General features: G+C 42.4%; 1 protein-coding gene across 1 annotated transcript in view; it reads right to left on the bottom strand.

Annotated features, from left to right (window-relative positions):
• Positions 1–21278, bottom strand: part of LOC143276992 (putative peptidyl-tRNA hydrolase 2) — a 60622-nt gene that overhangs the window by 18234 nt on the left and 21110 nt on the right. The window contains exons 4-5 of the mRNA XM_076581698.1: positions 7907–8118; positions 5224–5338 (exon numbers count right to left, since the gene is read on the bottom strand). Coding sequence (XP_076437813.1) covers positions 5224–5338; positions 7907–8118 — 327 coding nt within the window. The remainder of the gene's footprint in view (positions 1–5223; positions 5339–7906; positions 8119–21278) is intronic.

Here is a 21278-nt window from a genome sequence, read left to right as displayed (position 1 = left end):
TTTTTATCACTTATCAGTTGACTGATTTCTTTACAGAGGAAGCAAACAGGATGCACAGCAGACATTTTGTTGGATCCGTTACAACCAGGAAGAAACCAATATCATCAAAGTGTTCTCTCTCCTCTCAGCTGTAAGAAAAGCTTGATGGTTCACTTTCTGAGAACATGATTGACTTTCTATCTTGACTGAACCCACGTTGATCATTGCTGGGACGGTTATCCACTTACATGACTACCAGATTGTGACTGTTATCATAAACTTATAAGCCATCTTATTTTCTTTTACATGTATAATCAGATAAATAAGAATGCTGTTTCCAGCTGTATTTTGTTTGTTTTCTGTTTGGCTGTCATTCTGTGGAGGTGGAAGTAGACTTTTTCAATGCTCAAAATTATTATCTTCACTTTGAAATGCCTGAATAGTTGTCAAGAATCAAAATATCAGGATTTAGATTCCACATTCATTTTCCTTCTTAAAAACCTTTCCTTTTGTTCTGTATCTCCTATAGATTTGGTGCTAGAATTTTTTTCAATTTATTAACCTTGAATTACCATAATTCCCTGGCAAGGGGAGAGCACTTTTTTATATGCAAAATTATCTGGCACTGAACGGATTAAGTAATAAAAGGCCCAAAAGAGGTGGTGATTTCATAATAGTGTATGAAGGGCTCAGCATAACATGGTTGACCCAGTTCTCTCCTTAACAGTGTTAACCTTCAATGACCCAAGTCAGGTACCCATTCACATGTGGGTGAAGTTAGGAAAATCAAAGTGCCTTTCCCAAGGACACAACACAATGCCTCAAACCCTGATCACTGGATCAAAAGTCCAACTTCTGATTCAGACAAGGAATGTCATATGCCTCATTACCTTAATATGAAATCATGTTCTCACAGAAAGATGAAACACATGATGATAGTGAGCAGTATAAACTCTTATTAAGGGCTGGGTAACCATATTTTCTAAAGAGACACCTTGAATTTGTTTTTCTTAATATGTTGGCAGTAAGTGATATATTCATGTGTTTTTTTTTACCCTTCATATAATGAACAAATGAAAGATTATATATACTATATGAAAGATTTAATATATATATATATATATATATATATATATATATATATATATATACACACACACACACACACACACACAAGAGTTGTCCCTGATTAACTCAACCCCGTTCAAGTTGACCATCAGTGAAGTCAACATATTTCTTTGGCCCCGGTCAGTAGCCTTCTTCATCTCAGTAAATTTCCCCCACTTAACTCAATCCCCTGTATGTAAACACTGCCCACAAGTGGACCAAATTCTTTATCCCCATGAGCTGTCCTCCCCCTGCCCAGCAGAGAGTGACAGCCTGTTCATCGCCTGCTCCCCAATCTAAAAGGATAACAGGGCTTATAAAATGCCAAGTTGGTGTGAGCCTTCAGAAAAATGGTGTTAGAAAGGTACAGAACACTTGCTTAGTTTGTTGTGTATTGCGTTGGAGCTGTGAACTACATCACTCTACGGGCTAAACCGCATATGCTGCAGAAGGAGACAAAATGTAGAAGGAAAAAAACAACACTCCATAACTCACTTTGATCTGGGACTGGAATCATCGTCAACTTTTGATGTTCAATATATAAATACACACCAACACACACACACACACACTCACAAACAACTGCGTGACAGTCTTTTCTTTGTGGGATGATTGATTTCTACCTGCGCTTCCTACCAAGGATGTTATTTTACTTGTCTACAGTCTGTTTTCCCATCAACACCACGTGAATTGTAGGAGAGGCCATTGCAGTGCATGCTTTTGGCCGCTTGCGAGCCGTGCCACTTTTGCAATTTCTCCCATTTTGGATTTGTAGATTCCAGATTCTAGATTCAGATTTCAGATGGTTTATTCATGTATAGGCCTAGGCCCCTGGGGTGTGTGAATAATATTCTTTTATATAGAGACAAACATCATGTTGCAATGCTTGTTAATATTCAATTAAAGAAACATACAAGTAAAGCAGTGCTACAGTTCAGTATGTAGAACAATAAAATGCTGTCATGAACTTACAATTTCTCTGAATTTGAAAGCTTTATATAAAAATAGAGAAATTTTTCGAACAGTTTCAGGAGATGTTGATGACATTAGTAAGTTCAATTTAAACAATGTAGGTTGTCTATAATATTTAGGTGGAATGAATTCCTCTCAATGTTCTAAAGAGATGGACAACAAAGAACAAAATGTATCTCATTGTCTTGTGAGTCCTTACATAATGGACAAATTAAACTACTATCATTACATGTTCTGTATCTGTAATGATGGACTGCTAATTCCGAAATACCTAATCTAAATCTAGTAGTTACATATTTTAAATGTCTATCCATATTTAACACCAAGTAAGGTTTCAGATCAGACATGTTGCAAAAATTCTTATAAAAACTAAACAGTTCACTATTTTGAATGTCATCAGACCATTTCTGCCATCTACAATCTATCAATCATTGGCGAAAAACAGAGATAAATGCCTGAATGCTGACAACACCTTGGTTTAACCAAACAAAAACAAAACCATACTCAAATAAACAATGACGAATCTTTGTTATGTAATTCACTCTGCCTCTAGCATCTATATCATATAACATACTATAAGTTTTGCGTGGTATTCTGCTATCTTCCATTTGTAATCATCTAAGCCAGTAACGAATACATCTAACTGCCGAAACTAAATATATCAGATATCTATTTGTTTCACCATAAATTAAATCGTTGGGCATTTACCTATCTACACCTTGAATTTTTTTCAAAGCAAAGGTATGTACTGATTCACAATGAATGGCAGCTTTATCTAGATCCCATAATTCTGAGCCGTATTGCGCTACAGGCTGTATTTATGCATCAAACAGTTTGATAAACAGATCAAAAGAAATGTTATTTAACATATGCAGCTTTTTCATAATGCAGACTAAAGAGTTTTTGGCTCTACTAGCTAGATCTTTACAAGAACCAACAAAACTCAAGCGTGTGGAGAAAAATATGCCCAAATATTTATAAACATTGACAACTGGCATCAAAACACCATTGTACACCCATCTTTCTCTGCTGCACATATAACCACCCTTACGAAATACAGTAATACTACTTTTAGACATATTGACTTTTAACTGGAATGAATTTGCTGCAATATGTAAATTGTTAAGCTGTGTCTGTAAACCCATAACAGTTTCGGACATCAAAATAACATCATCAACTGACAAGAGTATGAATAGTTCAAAAGAATCAATCGGGAACAAGGCACCATGTCTTCCATTATTAATCACTTGGACTGCTAATTCATAAATAAACAAAGAAAACAAAATCGGGCTGCATGCATCCCCCTGTTTAACTCCACCTGTGCAATTAATAAATTCTGTAAGTTTAGCAAACTCTAGCTCTTACTACAGCGTACATGCTTTTAATGCATCTGTAAAGTTTACCTATTACACCATTCTTCAACAAAACTGGCCAAAGAAGATTACAATTAATAGAATCAAAGGTCTTTTCAAAATCAATAAAAGCAACATACAACTTACGATTAAAGGAAAACTGTTTCTGTACAAGTGCAAGCAACATAAACATATGGTCCACAGTGGAGTATCCTTTTTTAAAACCAGCTTGGTGGTCACCAGTGATATCATTCTCCTCTACCCATTCTATTTTGGATTTGTAGCAGATTGCAGAGAAAATGAGTGGAAAGAGTCATTGACAAATGAAAATCAATAACCCTGAACCCAAAAAGGAAAATTGACTTGATAAATACTGCTGAAAGGAACCCCTCAAAGAAAAGGAAAGAACATGCTGAAGAGTTTAGTATTGCACTAAACACAATCATGGGAATTCTGAAAGACAAAGAGAAGTACAGACAGCAGTATTATGGTGGGCTGACTGACGTTCAGAAGTGCAGACTCAGGTCTCCTAACTTAAGTGTTGTCGATGATGCACTCCTCAAGTGGTTTACTCAAACCAGAACATCCAACATTCCAGTCAGTGGGCCAATCAAAAAGACAAAGCAGCTACATTATGATTTTTTAAGTTATTTTTTTGCTCTTTTGAGTAATATTCCAGTGGCGAATGAATCACTTTGTACTGTGTTTGCCTTAGTTGCCTGATCTGAGTGCCTGTAGACACACAGACAGCGAATTTTGTCCTGAGAAATCAATATTCCACTAATTAGTTTGAACAATTCCTTGAATGAGTCTTTTGTTGTTGTTGTGTTCTCCTTTCAGTCATATTTTCCTGGACAGAATAAAGAAACACCTACAACCTCTGATATCATCTGTCCTTTATTTCAATTCTCTCTCTCTCTCTGTGTCTCTGTAGATCATTGAAAGAGAGAGAGAGGAGAGTGGGGGGCGGGGGTGTGTGGAGGTGGAAGCTCAAACTCAAACTTAGTTTTTAATGTCATGAGCCACCAGCCCTTCAAAGCAAAGGTTGTGAACAAGAAGCATAAATGATCACAATGTGTATGAATTGTTCACGCACTGTAAAAATGTGTTTTGCACTTTTATTTTCAGTCATGTTAAACTCATACTTCATTAAAATCTACAACACTATCAAGAAATTCTCCTCCAATTCTCAAGAAATGAAAAGTGAAAGCTCTAACATCTACTCGGGTGCAATGAAGAAACTGCCACTAAAGCATTCAATGTGTCGAAAATTAGAGAGAAAGAGAAAACACTGGATATGTCGACCATTGGATAAGTCGACGTTTGGTTTTTTTTGGTCCCTGAAATATACATATATGAAGTAATAATGGTGGCTGAGTATTTGTTTTATTAATCAGACACAGCAGATTTCTCTGTCTGGAATTTGGGGAGAGCATGCTGCCATAACTCCATGCTACTTCAAGTTTATGTTGTGCTGTCAAAGTGGATTCAGATTATGCCAGGGACAATTCTCCTGTTGTGTGGATTATTTTGCATGTGCAAAAGGCCTGCTGTACGTTGAACCTTGGTTTACCATTCCATCCAAAAGACTAGCACCTAAACTACTCTTCCAGATCTAGTGAAGGAGGAAGGAAAAATCCTGGTCCCTGCAGGACTCAAGATACATGGACACTCACTTCATTGTCAGGCCCATTACCACTTCGCCACCAAAACATTTGCAGTCACATCTATGCTCATGCATGAACACAAAAACATGCACTCACAACCACACCTTAACACACACACACACACACCAAGAAAAGACATCCGATACCTGTGTGTGTCCGGCATCTTGCACCAAGTAGTAAGGAAGCCCCACACTCTTAGCTTTGTCTGCTAACTGCTGAAGCTGCATCGCCGTCTCTCCTCGCAGTACAATCTTTGTTTCTCTGCAACGCATCATCAGATAGATCACTCAGTGCTCCTGCCTGGAACCTGGGATATTACAGTTTGATCCATTAAGTGAGAAACACGTAGTCTTCCTATCTTAGACTGCCAGCAGTCTGCAAGCTATTTCTTTGTAAGAAATGACAGACTGCAGTCTGCAAGCTATTTCTTAACCCCTAGGATGCTTATATGACAAGATAACTCATCAGCGCAAGTGTGTACACTTCACCAACACAATGACCAGATAACTTGTCAGTGAAATATTCGGACTTTTCCCTGGTTTTTATAGAGTTCATTGACAAAACTACTGGTAACTTTAGCTTGGCGAATCTCTCTAGATTCTATCCATAGCTAGAAAGCCCATCTACATCATGAGGCAGTCCTTTATTTGCAAAATCTGGCTGGGTTACTGCTGCAGTGTTTTGCCTGGTTCAACAAAATGATGGACACCATGGTCAAGCTATGCAATCATGGTGCACTAAATTAACCAAAATTGCTTTCTTTTGCTGATATTCAGAAAGAATTGAAGCGTCAACTCAAAGAAGAAGACAGTGATTAATTTTTATCGGACATTCTGATAGAAAATAAAGGGAGCAATGAAAAGACTGGCGAAGATATGGCGAACAGTGAGTGACGCGGGCTTTACAGAGAGACGACAGAAACGCGAGCAAATTATTAGCAGTACACACTGTGAGCAACATTCTTGGCACTGGGCCAACAAGGACTGAGCAGAACTGGACAAAGTGTTGGGTCACAGAGGTAGAAGAGGAGGGGGGTGGAGGCTGTGGGGGCATAGCCTGACATCTATATGTTATCACTTAGAGTTGCCACAATAAATTGTGTATATATCTCTTTTCTTTTTATTGTGGTGGTTCTAGTATAATTTGTGCGTACAGGTATCCATATGTCTAGAAAATATCATATTACTGTGCAAATTACCTGCCTAATGTTTGTAATGAACAAGATGAAAATGTGCCAAAAGACAAAACACTGATTTCAACACAACTGCATGTCACTGAAAATATACAAAATTGGAAAACATCAAGAGTTTTGTAGTCTTTATTCATTTACCTTTCATTCATTACCCTTTTAAGGAATCTCTCTCCAATAACAAAGCGCACAGAAAAATCATTTAAATGTGTTTTGTATTTGATATTATAAAGCTTCAGGTTAATAAAAAAAAAAAAAGCAAAAAAAAAAAAAAAAAAAAAAAAAAAAAAAAAAAGCAAACCATGAAACAGATTTGAACCAAGCATGTTCGGATGAGAGCAAACAGTACAGTCTTACACACAGCACTAACCTGCATCTACAAATGATGTTAAAAAATAATATTAAATCATGTGGTTGTTTTATAGCTTGATAAATTGAATACAGTATTCGAGGTGATAACGCCCTTTAAATCACATTATTTTGGTACATCTCAGGCATTTAAGAAATTCTTTAAAGTCCACAGTAAAGGAGACGTTTCCATCACCTCAAGCACACTGCAACATTTAGCTATTTTCTCTGGATCTTGACAGAAGTTCCACAGGCTTAGTTACACTCGCCAGGAAACTACAATATATGAATTCAATTTCTCATTTATATTCATTCTGATTAATTCAGTATCCACTTTGAAATATTCATATGCCGTAAACACATTGATGATGTAGTTTGTGCCATTGTATGTGTTCTGTCTGGAATTTGTATCTCTTTTCTTTTAATTGCGAACAAGAAAAAACAAGATCTGCACAAACTAGCCGAGACAAGGCTGACCGAAACTCAGTGAAACAGTCGATTCAATGTTTCTTTTATGTTCATTCTAATTAATTCAGTGTCCACATAAGGATATTTATATGCAGTAAACATGTCAATGGTGCATTTAGTGTCACTGTATGTGTTCTGTCCAGAATTTGAATTTCTTTTCTTTTAATTGCAAACAAGAAAAATGAGGTCATGCCGTCTACTTACCAAGCATAGCCTATGTTCTGGCAACTGGGAAGAGGTAATATGGTGTTTTCGGAATCTGGAATTTGCCTCAACAAAATAAACCGTTAATGATCTGGAAATGTGACTTAATTCTGGACTTACCTTTTAATGACATGACTGAAGATTTTTTTCCTGCTAAGTTTAGGCCAAATTTGGTAATGGCAGACAAAAAGTATTTCCAGAGAAAATGGCAACGTTAAAGTTTACCATGGACACACAGACATACATATAGACAGACAGACAGACACATACACACACAGAGACAATCAAACACCGCGTTTTAACACAGACTCACTTTGTTTAGATAAGTGAGTCAAAAACTTGTATTATTTGTAAATTTTTGCTGAGATTCAGCTTCCTCAGGCAAGGTACAGGAATTGAATCTTAACGAAAATTTGTAAGCAAAAAGGTTTATAAGGCATGAAAAGACTGTCGTTTTATTCTTACATTTCACCATTTGTTGTACCTGCTTCAGTCAACTCTGCAAGAAGTGGTGACCAGGCCCCCAGGAGAGCATACTTTTTCCATAAAATACATACATATATATATACATATATACACATAAATTCAATTCAACATTTAAAAAAAATCAAGGCACTGACCCATACTGCTCCCAAGCCAGCAGCATGGGGCTGAAGGTGGCGGGGTTGTCCACCATCAGACGGTACAGGTTCAGCGTAGCGTGTGCCACCTGGGCGGCAACCTTCCCCACCCCCATGGGCAGCTCCCCGTTGACCACCAGCACCATTTTGTACAGGTCCCCCGCCTCCAGCAGCTCATCCTCACTGCTGTCGCTGGTTCCCTGCAACTCGTGCTGCAACACGGGTCAGGAGGCACTTGCTTTTTCCTCTACAAGAGTATTCAAGCCATGGAAATGATCAGATAACAGAAAGAATGATGGACTGATATTGCAGAATGGACTGGATAATGATGGACTGATATTATTGCAGAATGGACAGGATAACTATCTACAGAGACCCAGGCACTGACACACAACCTGGATTAATCTGGTGAACAGTAATGTTCTTCTGTGTGGGGCACCCCAGTGTTGAGGGAGAAGAAGATGAAGAAGAAATCATCAGTGTGTGTGTGACAGGACATTAAACAAAAGTCCTCCTTTTACATACGACTTGTTTTGCCCCATGACTGCGGCTAATGATTAAGCTCATCAGTGAATATTGTCATGTCTCTATTACAAAAACTGAGCTTTCAGGCCAGGATGATAATCACCATTCTTTGTTTGGACTTCTCTTGGAATGCTGTCACACTCAGTGTGACTGTCTGTGGGAGGCAGCTGTGGGATGGACCTGGAGTGTTCTTTTAATATTGTGACATTCTCTTTTAAGAAACCTATTCTTGGTAGCTAGTTGAATGATCTGACCTATGAAAAGGAGCAGGTGAGGGAGGTGGCTTTCCCCTTTTACTGGAGGAAAATTAACTCGCCCAACGAGTCAGTGATGTTCAAGACCTGGGGAAACAGAAGAGTCAGTTCATTCTTTCAGAGCTGTTATCTATCTATCTACACACACACACACACACACACACACATGCACACACACACACAAGCATTCAGGCAGACAGTTTTCTTTCTTTTTTTTGTTGTTGTTGTTGTTTTTTTAAGACTACATAGTATAAGGAACAAAAATAATATTTGACAAATGATATAAAGCAAACATTAGTGACAGCAAGAGGGGTAAAAACCCAAAACAGTGACAAGAACAATGAGATAAAATTAAAAGAAAGCTTGCGCAGATGCTTGTAAGAGATTATTTTGAAAATGGGTGAGGTTTTAGGGCCGACTTAAACAAGGTAATGTGGGCTTGTCCCAAAAAGAAAGGAGGAGTTCATTCCAAGCAGAGAAAGAGTGGTGACTGACAGTAGACCAAATCTAGTGATAAATAGGTGAATCAAATCAGCAGATGATCAGAGAGAGTGAGATGGGGTGTAAGGGTAGAGGCAGTACCATATTACTCACATATACATGTGAAAAACTTTACTTTGAAACCCCTGTTTTGCTGTTCAATGGACATGCATGATAACAAGAATGAGGCCTCACTATTGCACTCTTCCTTTCACTCACTGTTTGATGACCAAACAAAAGGAAAGCAAAATGTCCATACTTTCCAGATATGAATCAACAATTAAGATCTTTTGAAATAAAAAGCATATATAAACAGGAATGCCCACAGCAAATAATTTCTGCACATCAAAATAAGAGAAATTAAACTGACATTATGTTACTGATGGCTTTCTGAAAACGATCCTTTGACAGTATATTTCTAGATATTTGTTTTATCAAGATCATAAGTGTCTTCCCTTGAAATAGTATATTGCATCACATTTTTTTTCACCTGGAAAAAAGAATGTTCTTTACAATCCAAAAAGTGTGTTCTTTAGGATCCAAAATCTAATATATAAATGCCAAATGTCCAGGTGATGTCCACATCAATACACAGGGCACATTCCATTACCAGACTGGCCTCCTGTTAAGCTTTTGTGTTCTTTAGCATCCAATCTTGGTGTAAGTTGAAATTCCTCTAAGTTGAAATTTCTCTAAATTAGTATAAATAGCATTAACTGATCCACTGATGACACACTGCACCAATCGCGAAATATTCTCAGAGGTGAAGGTCAACTCTGAGCCAAACAATTTCAATGGCCAATTCTCGCAAGCACCATGGCTTCAGTCGCTTTTAGGTTTACATTGCAAGTCAACCAACGTCTACATTTTCCATGCAACTTTGTTCTTTTTTATGCTTCCCCACAAAATTGGGTTTAGCTGCAAGTGTGTCAGCCATACACAGATGTGTAAACTGAACAGTCATGAAGTCATTCAGTATTACTCGGTCAGGAGAAGTGGTCCACCTTTCACCCCCCCACCCCCTAATAAATTTGTCATATGTATATTTTTTGGAAGCTTTAGAGTGTATAGATCACGAAAAATCATGTTAACATAAAACATCTTGGGACACACTGTCCCTTCTGGCTTAATTTTGAAGGGTACCCACCTCAGGTGCCGCGGCTGCTTTTCGTCAGTCCAAAACCTTCCATAAGTTTGGTGATCACCCGTGTCTTTGTTATTTGAGCTACAAGAATTTCCTTTATGTTTTTGTTGACAGTGATGCCTTCTGCACAATATGCAATAATCAGAATGACAATATATGCAATAAGGTGACTGCAGTGAAGCTACGTGTGTACCCACCATCTGTCACACATTGCGAACTGTGAATTTGCCTGAGTGTTTGCAATAAACCGTCTCTCTCGAAAACTGTGCAACTTATTCGAAACAAAGTACACCACAGTTTCAAAGAACAGTCTCTTGTGATTCTTTTGAGCTATGCCACATCACCATGGGCCTATTCTGCTGTCCTCTGTCGCCGGTTTATCTCCCCTAGTCCCTATCTCATTCTGAGTCGCTTCCCTCGGCACAAGTAGAAAGCGACTCTTCTGAAACGTAGGATATGACAGCTTCTTCTTCGTCATCATCAGAGTCTGGAAAGTCCACAAGGAAGTTAACCATATCTGCGGGCAAGATGACGTCTTCTGCGGACCACATTGGTTCCAAGGTGCCATCAACGTCGATCCATCTATGTCCATTGCTTGCTGCTGGAGCATCAGACATGGGTTCAAGAGCCCTTTTCCGAATGGCAACTTGATAGTTGCTCCGTTTGATGTGCTCTTGAAGAGTTTGTTTGCACGGAGGCATGCTTGCCATGTCAACATTGTGGTTTGCATTCAATGGCTCATCTCCACATCTCTCCTTGAGTAGCTGGTGTCGGAGGTCATTGACACTGGTGAAACGATGTCTGCTGTACATGACATAGGTGAAGGTCTCAAGATTGGCTTTGACTTCTTCAGCGATGGCCCATGTATCTCCAAGGTAGGCAACTGTTTCCACAAATCTTGGATTCTGCTGAAGAACTTTGATGGGTTTAATTTTCCCAATGCCCTTGAATGCACTTGTTGTGTCGCAGCCAGTATAAGCATGAAGAGCCAGGATGGCGGTGTAGTCCTGTTGCCCGTATGTTTTTGCGATGTCAGGACACTGATGAGCCGCTGTTTGTTTCCCCATTCCTGTGTCGAACAGAATCATCACATCCTTCAGCTGCAGAGCGAAGTGCAGGAGAATGAAGAAGAAAATGTCCGAGTTGGGACTCTTGACGCGAATGAACCTGTAGCCATTCAATTCAGTGTACGCACAGTAGAGGGCAACTCTACAATCTGTCTCTTCTTGTGTGGATTTGAGCGTTGCGATTGGCGTCCTTGTTGTCTTCAGCTCATCTGCTGATTGCAGCAAGAAGGCTTCTCACTCATGTATCACCATGACTTTTCTGTCCTTGAATTTTGGCGCATTCTCATCTTTGCTCCAAACGCCGAGTAATACTTGGGTGAGCTGCTTCTTATTTTCGTTGTTTGACAGAAACGTCTTCCAGTCTGCAGGACGCTTGATGCTTTCTCCTTTCACGATGATCTTATCGCCAGTGCCTCTCCTTTTCCTTTCCATCGCTTTGATTGAGTCCGTTTTGTACATGTCTGTACTGAACACCACGTCCGTTCCCTCTGGCAGCATGTCAAATATCTTCTGGCTGATCTCCCTGAAATTGGAAGGAAGCTGTTGCAAGCAGTGAAACACTGCATTGCCACCGATCACAACCAGCGTCACATCATGGGGAGGTAGAGCGGCATCTTCCATATCTTTGGTGAGGTAGTTGAACCCTTTTGCTTTGTCGATCTTGGCAAGGAAATTGTCAGCAGTGGCAATACTGTAAGGTACAGGAGTAAGTTTCAGATCAAGTTGAACACCTGCTTCCTGTGTCTCCACAAGAAGTTGAAAGGCAATGTTCCCTTGTTGTTTGTATTCCACAACCTTCTTGGTAGTCTTCATGTGGACGGGTTTGTTCATCAGTGCCATCATTTTCAGGTTTAGTTGTTTGACTGGTTCAAAGAAATGGTCATTTGCCATGGTCTCTGCATGATGAACGCCTCCTTCTTGGCTTTACCAGTTTTTTCTGCCCTCAACACATCATGCTGAATGCCAGCTGGGACAGATGCTCCAGATGACAGAGCGATGAGTTTGATCGAAGGTTCTTCACAGAAAGGGTCAATGAAACGTTTGATTGCATCCTGAGTCTTCATAACGTTGCTTTCGCTCTTCAGTATCTCGGAAGGACGCACGTCACAATGTCTACAGCCAACCTCATCACCTTGTGCCATGCCAGCCATGTCGAGAGTTGCATGAAAATACTTTGACCTCTCATGGGTTGTTTTGACCCATCTGTGGTAGGCCTCCTGGTTGGACAGCAGTCCTGTGAGACCAACGCCACCTCCGCCAGCTCCTCGGCTTTTGGCATGCTTCATGAACGTTTCTTCCATGATCTTGTCCACTGCACAGAGACTGCCAGGAATGAAGGACCTTGCCACGCTGAAAGCACCTCTCTGCAGCATCTCCTTGGCTCCAGAATGTGACGAGTCAATGTTTGCCAAGAAGACTGAGAAGGTCAGGTAGTGTGCATGGTTTTGTCCATCGAAACTGAAGAAGAGGTCTGGCATTTGGGACATCCTTTGTGCGTAGAGCAGGAAATCGTTGATTTTGACAGCCTCAAGGAACACAAGGACAAGCCATACATGATCGATGTACAACCAAAATTGTGCAGTTGGTCCAAAGGCTCCTTCTCTGACTATCTCTGAACTGTTTGTACTCTGCCATGAAACTGGCGATAGCTTCATCTTGCTGAAGCTCAGTCAACGTCTCTTTTGAGAAGAAACATGAGGCTGTCTGGAGTTTGATCATGCTGTCTTCTGACAGTGTCGGAAATAACATGTCTTCATCTCTGATTTCAAGATATCTTTCCAGCAGCAAGCGTTCTAGACTCTCAAGCATTGTCTTATGGCAGTACAATGTTCGTTCATAATGTTTGCCAGACAGCACCCCTTGCAGAGAACCAGAAGAGATCAGGCCTGCCTCCAGAAGGATATCTGTGAACCCAGAACCATTCAGCTTTTTCCCAAGCATCTTGAGGTACGCACAGGCAAGGTGGAATGTACCGATCAGAATTATATGCTTCTAGATCTGGTCAGGTTGGTTCCAGATGATCAGGTAGGCTTTCATACAAAACCCCAAGATCAAAATTAGTGATAACGTGCTCTTGTCCAACCTCTCTCGTGGACTGTCTTGTACTCGGTGACTGGGTGATGGATCACAGGGTAGTAGTCCAATGTCGTCTTCTTTGCCAGGTTCTGCCCACACTGTGAAATGAAGCTAGCCCACACTGGTATTTCCTGATCTGACATGCTGCTGTATTTCCAGAGAAGAATCCAGTGGAGGTTTGAACTTTGAACTTTCTTGAGAGCATCTTCACCTCCATCAACTGTCCAGTGCCTAATTGCAAAAGGTGAGCTTTTCTGCTGGGTTATGAAGCACTCTGGTAAATCCTCTTGTGTCAAATACAGAGATTGCTCACCAGTTCTTGGAATGGATGGCATCATGTGATACGTTCCACCATGGTCAGTCCCTTCAACTTCTTGCAGCAGTTGGTCAAAGTTGTCAAACTCAGAATGGAATACAGATGGCGTTGTCGGATTTACTGCGATCTGTGTGCTGAACACATTTGAGGCTTCTTCCAAAGCTTTCCGATAGCTGTCTCCAGTTCCAAGGCGAACGTGTAGTGTTCACAATGCCCAAGCCTGTGCATGAGCATGATAATTTCGGCACTTCGAAGTAAATGCCTCAAGGTCATGCAGACCAACACATGTTTGGGTTGAGTCCATCGACTGTTTGTGATGGCCCTGCAGATGTCCTGGCCTATTGAAGACGCAAGGCGCTGCACTCTTTTGGGTTAGATTGCTGACTTTCCCCCAAATAGGAATTGAAGAAACTTGTGAAGTTCACTTGGAATGACATCCGACTGCAGAAGAAATTCTTCAGTTGGAGGCCATGGTAGGCTGCTAGACTTCTCAAATGATTCAATGATGACTCTTCACAAGTGCAAGGCAACCTCTGTCACCTTCGACAAGGCTCAAAAGTCACAATAATACTTTCAAGCTTCACCCTTGTGGTTCCGCACCACAAGAAACACTTTCCCCATGTAGTCTTTACTATAGTATATAGTCTTTCGTTTCATAAAGAAAACACACACACACACACAGGTGCTCACACTTGGAAAGTGCACATAAAGTTTTTTTTCAATAAGAACACCAAAATGAATTTGTAAAGAATTAAATTTATGTTGAAGCCAAATAGGGCAGGTATGGGAGATAACCCGGCGACAGAGGACAGCAGAATAGGCCCATGGTGATGTGGCACAGCTCAAAAGAATCACAAGAGACTGTTCGCAACGTGTGACAGACAGTGGGTAAACATGTAGCTTCACTACAGTCACCTTATTGCATATTTTGTCGTTCTGATTATTGCATATTGTGCAGAAGGCATCACTGTCAGCAAAAATATAAAGGAAATTCTCGTAGCTCAAATAACAAGGATACAGGTGATCACCAAACTTATGGAAGGTTTTGAACTGATGAAAAGCAGCCATGGCACCTGAGATGGGTACCCTTCAAAATTGAGCCAGAAGGGGCAGTGAGTCCCAAGACTTTTGATGTTAACATGATTTTTCATGATCTATATACTCTAAAGCACCAAATAATAATACATGTGACAAATTTATTAGTGGGGGGTGGGGGTGGGGGGTGAAAGGTGGACCGTTTCTCCTGACAGACTATATCATTCATTCTGGATTGTAGATGGGCATGAGCTGAGTGGTTAGAACTTAGAGCAGTGGAATTCTAATGCTAGGGTCATAGGTTGCAATCCTGGCTGTGCCTGGTGGGTTTACAGCCTTGGCAGGCTTTCCTGCCATCTTGATGTGGTAAAGATACACTGAAATTGACCTACTGACACATGCTGAAATAGCTGGAAATACTGCATAGTTCCCTTTGCTTGTGGTTTGATGATAGTGATGATGATGATGATGATATGGACAGCACCTATCCTTGGTAGGAGACCAGGCTCTAAGTGCTTTACAAACACGGGGTCATTTGCACAACAGGCTGCCTACCTGGGTACAGCTGACTGATGGCTCCGACTGGGTGCTTATCATTCGTTTCCTGTGTCATTCAATCAGATTTCAGGCACACACACATACACACTCAGACAGACATGCAACATTTTATATGTATGACTGCTTTATTTTCTATTTACCCCACCATGTAGGCAGCCATACTCCATTTTCAGGGTTTGCATGTTGGGTATGTTCTTGTTTCCATAACTCACGGAACGCTGACATGGATCTTTACCATGCATATTTGATCTTCTGCGTGTATATACACACAAAGGGGGTTCAGGGACAAGCAGGTCTGCATCTATGTTGACCTGGGAGATTGGAAAAATCTCCACCCTTTACCCACCAGATGCCATTACCGAGATCAGATGTCCAATGCTTTAACCACTCGGCTACTGAGGAATCAGGAGACCTCAACAGACCTGTGGTAAAGAGAACCCCCTTCTGTGGAGACCATAATGCCACGCCCCTTGCAGGGTGTCCTTGTGTAGGGTCCACCAAGTGGAGGACACTCTTGAACCTGCTGCGAGCGCCTGTCTAGGTTGGTGCTGCCCCTATGTGTCTTGCTGAAAGCTCAACACCTTGAAGCACCGGCAAAGGAGAGCCTTGGACCACCACATGAGGATATCCAAGCCGCCCCCCCCCCCCCCCTCCACCCCCAACCCCCATTTTTGTGTCCACGTACACGACAGTAGTGTTGCCCGTGAAGGCATGAATATTCTGGATGGCTTCCACCCAAGTGGAGTGGAGACAAGCCCAGTGAACTGCTGCAAGTTCCAGAAGAGTGAAGTTTCAATTGGCTCCCATGATGACCCAATCATGGCTGCAAGGAGTGAGCCCAAGTGGGCTCCCCAGTACTCGTGAGGATGCATCATGAAGAGTACCCCTTGAAGTACAGGGTCAGTGGGACCCCCCTGAGCCAGAAATGGGAGGGGAGGGAGGAGGGGGGGTGGGTAGATAAGTTATTGCTGTGTATTTCCAGGAACCAACCTTCCAGATGTGCATGACTCTGGGCTGAGCCCTCTGAGACCAGCCTGGTCTCTGTGCACCGTGAACTGAACACTGAAACCCCTGACCGACTGTTATGGATCATATGGCAAATGTCGTCCCTAAGAAGCCGGAGGGAGAGAGCGCAATTTCCCTTTTGTTGCAACAATCCCTGTTGTGTGCACAGCTCCGGAAATCTGGATGTGTGAATTGTACACAGGGCCTGCGACTGTACCAAGTGGAGCCAGATGAGTAGGTACCTACCTAGAGGAACTAAACTCTGAACTGAACCTGGAAACTCCTGCCAGCCCCACTGTTGGCAGAGGATGGGGTACACTGGAATGACCACACAGGAGGGCAGAGAACTGGGTTACCCTGTCCCTCCACATGAACCTCAGGTACCGGTATGATGCTGGATGAATGAGGATCTGGACATGCACAACCCGCAGGTTTAAAGCAGTGGCACATACAACTGTTGAATGGTCTCTCAAATGCATGCCTGAGAGTCCACAAGAATGTGGCCCTGTTGAGGGGGGCAAATCCAGAATTGGTCACTACACTTTCGGGACCTTTGGAGTCACCAGCAGGCATCTTCAAAACCCTGGGGCCCCAGTTTGGGGTCTGATGTCACGCCTTCAAGAAGCCGTGAGATATCCCCATTGTCGAAATGCTGTCATGCTCCTCTAACTTGGGTACATAAGAAAGAGGAGTGGGTCACAGAGGAGGGGGAACCTTCTGCCCGAAACAGTATGCACCCCAATTCTATCCCCAACATAACCCAATCGTCGAGTTCCAAATCACGCAACTGTTGTGCATGGGAAAGGAGCCCTACCTGCTGGGGCTGAGTGACTGGAGGGTCTGAAATGTGTCCGAGTCATCATGGGTGTAAATAGGCCCCCTATCTGTGCAGGGGACAAAGATCCAAGAGGGAGTGCTGCTGGATGGGAACTGACCATGAGGCAGCCTTTTCTTCTCCTGGGTCGTTTGAGAAATTGATGGCGGCGGCCCTTCTGGCAAGCACGGAGTTGATGTGCTGGCTGGTAGTAGCATCTGCCTTAACTGTCAGGCACGCAGCCACGCTGTGGATAGCTGAAGACTTAATGAGGTTCAGGAGAAGATAACTCCAAACCTCGCAGGAGTCCACGCTCATCCCACACGTGACCGGCCCTGTGAGGGAAGGCGGTCAAGGCATAACGCCGAGGAAACATGTAGCAGAATGACCAAATGCATGTCACAAGCAAGGCACACATACTGACACGCAAAACAGGTTTGAAAGGAGAAATCATCCTTGGAGGGCAACTGACCCTGTGAGAACCTCCTCCAGGGTCCCTGGTACCGGGACCTCCAGCTGGGGAGACGGTGGCCCTGTAGGTCCCATCCAAATTAGGTGTTGGGACCATGGGCCGACCAAGACAAGGACAAGCCAGAGCCACCCAACACACATATGCGCTGTTGTCTGATGCACAAGCAAGGGTCCTGCCTGCAGTATTCCATCCCATGGTGGTACAGGTGCCCACAAGGGAGGTGCTGGCAGCTGTAGAGGTCACCCCGACCCACAAGTGCTCAGTACTTCCACGCTGGGCTGTGATCGAGTCCAGGTGGAGAAAAATACTGGGGGCAAAACGTGCTGGGCTGAGACCTGGGAGGCAGGTCTGCAACAGAGCCCAGAACATACCAGGGGTGAAAACACCCTGTCATCTCCCAAGGGGCAGCGGAAACACTTGGCTTCCTTGATTTGATGAGGGTCCGGTTCAAGGACCCAAAAGGGAGGTGATGATGAGCGTGGATGTTGTCATGACCGAGAAATACTGGGTCCCTCCACAGGGCTGGGCTGAAATCTGGGTAGGGAGAGGGCCTAGCCCTCCGCTGCACCCAGTGTGGCCACAGGGCGAACCCCCATTGGGGAATCAACCCATGGGCACCAGCCAGAAAGTGTCGGGAGAACATCTTCAGCTGTCAGAAACAGGGTGATGTGTTTTTCAAAAATAATACTCTGTGTCAGAATGCAACAAGAAGGGTGCTATGGGTGTGAATGGATGTGTGATTCTCTGATAAATTTAATGCTACCAAACATGAGTAGGTTTAATTTCCTACATGCAGTGTACAAGCAGTACAAAACTTAGTGAGCACATGAACATTCTGTTCAAACTGAGGAACACACATGAAACGTAGTTCAAATTCAACTCCATATTGTGTGTGTATATCATTTTAGTTCAAGATAAAACTTACATCATGATATACATCCATGTCTCCACAATACAACTGGAAGGAAAATATAGCCAGTACTTTTACCTAGAGGTGGCAGACCGCCCCGGAATTAGTGTCAGTATTTAACGGTCAGCTCCACTGAGAACTGCTGCCAGCCACCTAAGTTTCACACTTCTCTCAACATCACGGGAAGAGAGACAGACAGACACATATGCAGGGACACACATACTGAGAAACAGAGGCATGTGTACAGAGAGAGAAAGGGAGAGGCACAGATAGAGAGGGAGAAAGAGAGAGAGAGAGGGAGAGAGAGAGAGAGATTTACGCTGACTAGATGTTTTGCGTGTCAGTATGTGTGCCTTTGCTTGTGACATGCATTTGGTCATTCTAAAAGATACACCTTGACAATACCATGCTTTCAGTGAACAATCACAATGTAACGTGCTGACATGCATTTGTAAGTTCTAAATAATAAAATACATTCCTACCTGAACTTATAAATCCATATGAATCCTTGTTTGCAGTTGGTAATCCACTCAGTTGAAGTGTGACACTAAACTAAACTCAAACATTTTTTCTTTTAATTTTTTTTCTTACAATGTGAGTGCGCGCGGGAGGGAGGTACTCAGGGTGGAGAAAAGAACAGGGCTGAAAATATCTTTTATTCTTTATCTTTTGATTTGTGCCGTGATTCTCCTGCTTGGGGTACGACTTGCTGAAGCATGGGGGAAACAACAGTCATGTGCTCTTGCATGATGACACGTAGTTTGTCAACTTGTGACTGCATCCCTAATACTTTTTTTTTTTTTAGTGAATAGACGACTGCGTGTGTTGCCTCCCTCCCTTGTTCCCCGTGTAGTGCCAGGCCCAAACCATAAGAATGAATGAATGGAATGCAGTGATTTTCTAGGATGTGTTGCTTGGGAATGATGCGTGTTTGTGGGAATTGTTGGCAGAAGAAAGACATATACTGTTTGATGCCACTATCCAGTGTGTCATCGTCACTGTCTGTCAAGGGTCTTTGATGTGAGATGTTTGTATGAATGCATGAGAACAGTGTGTTTAGTGTTTTAACCCTTTCAGCCCTGAGTTCCTGAGCAATTTTAACCCTTCTGCCTGAGCTCCTGAGCCAAAATTTGCAAATAATTGGTATTAAACCCCTTGAGCCCTGACCACGCTTTACCGGTGGCAGAGAAAAATGACATAATGCCCAGCCACCGGTTGAGTGGTGTGTAAACACTTGAAGCATGCAGAGTCTCAACCTGGCCCGTCAGGGCAGAAATCAGGGACAAAACATGCGAGAAAACAACTGTACACAATGCAGCAAGTCATTGATATGCTTGATGATTTATCGGAAGTAGAGTATGACAATGATTACTCTGATAGTGAGGTGGAATTCGAATCGGATGATTTTGCTACAGATAGTGATGTTGAAAATGAATCTGAGCATGCAGAATCAGTTGATCAAAGGAGGCGTGTCAGGTTGAGACTCTGCACGCTTCATGGTAGAAATCGATCTTTTTTATCCAAAGCACATGCACAAAACACAGTGAAAAGGCGCAGCAATGTTGGTACTACGTTCGCTGACGTCAGAATATTACGGTTTTTCTGATTGGCTCTTCAATATAAGTCAACCAATAGCAAAACACGACACAAGTGTTTATGCACCGCTCAACCGGTGGCCAGGCATTATGCCACCCCTCCCCACCACCGGTAAAGCGGTGGTCAGGGCTCATAGGGTTAAACTTCTGGGAAATGTTCCTAGCTCTGTGGTTTATTTCTGCGTCTCGAGTCAGTTCACCTGTTTTGTTGACTACACTATCACTGATGTGTTCTATTGTTTCTGGCTTGAGATATTTGTGACAGTGGTTTCCAATGAATGATGCTCCGTGGTATGCCTGTCTGTGTATTTTATGCTGTTGAAGCACGGCATCTAAGTGTTTTATGACAGGGCCAGCCAGGTGTGAAAGGTCAAGTTGTGTCTTGAGATATTCAGTGTCTGCATCTTTTTCTTCTACCATGTCTGCTAGCTCACGTTGCTGTTTTTGGAAATCACTGAGTGGTGTACTGTCTCCTTCAGGCTCGTTAAATACAATCCTAGTTTCTAGCAATCTCTTTTCTTCTTCAGCACTTTGGATCTGTCTCAGCTTGTCTACAAACTCAAAAACTGCTGAGTCTGTGTCTATCTGTTTTCCCTGGCTGGCTACTGACTCTCCTATCTTTTTGTCAAGAGAATGACACTCTCCCTCCAGCAGGTCATGGTGTTTTTTGATCACTCCCAGAAGAATGTGCAGGTACGGGGGAGCTACTTGGCTAAGTTCTATGTCAACAATAGGCTCCCTGACTACATTGTTGTGCAGGCTGGCAATTTTCTGCTTGGCATATCTGTATTTGCTGTAGTCTGTCTTGGTGCCCTGTAAAGTGTGCTGTGCTATATTGCCTTCATTGCTGTGAGGTGGATTTTGTGTTTGTGATTTAGATGCTGTGCAGTATAAACATAGGTGTGTCCCCTGAGCACCTGACAGTCCATACAGTTTGAGGAGAAAGTCAGTCCCCAAACAAGGTCACTTTGACTCTCTTGTTTCGCCATGTCATTGACTGCAGAGCAGCTAGCTGTTGTTTGTAGGGTTCTAAGATTCTTCTCAAATTGTCTGGACTGTCCTTGCAGTCTACAATGGCCAGGAGACACGTGTTGTGTTTTGAGTTGGGGTTGGTGAGATTT

This window comes from Babylonia areolata, chromosome 33 (genome assembly GCF_041734735.1).
Source record: "Babylonia areolata isolate BAREFJ2019XMU chromosome 33, ASM4173473v1, whole genome shotgun sequence".
Classification (NCBI taxonomy): domain Eukaryota; kingdom Metazoa; phylum Mollusca; class Gastropoda; order Neogastropoda; family Buccinidae; genus Babylonia; species Babylonia areolata.
Note: the sequence above shows the minus strand (reverse complement) of the source record. Positions and strands in the feature narration are given on the sequence as shown.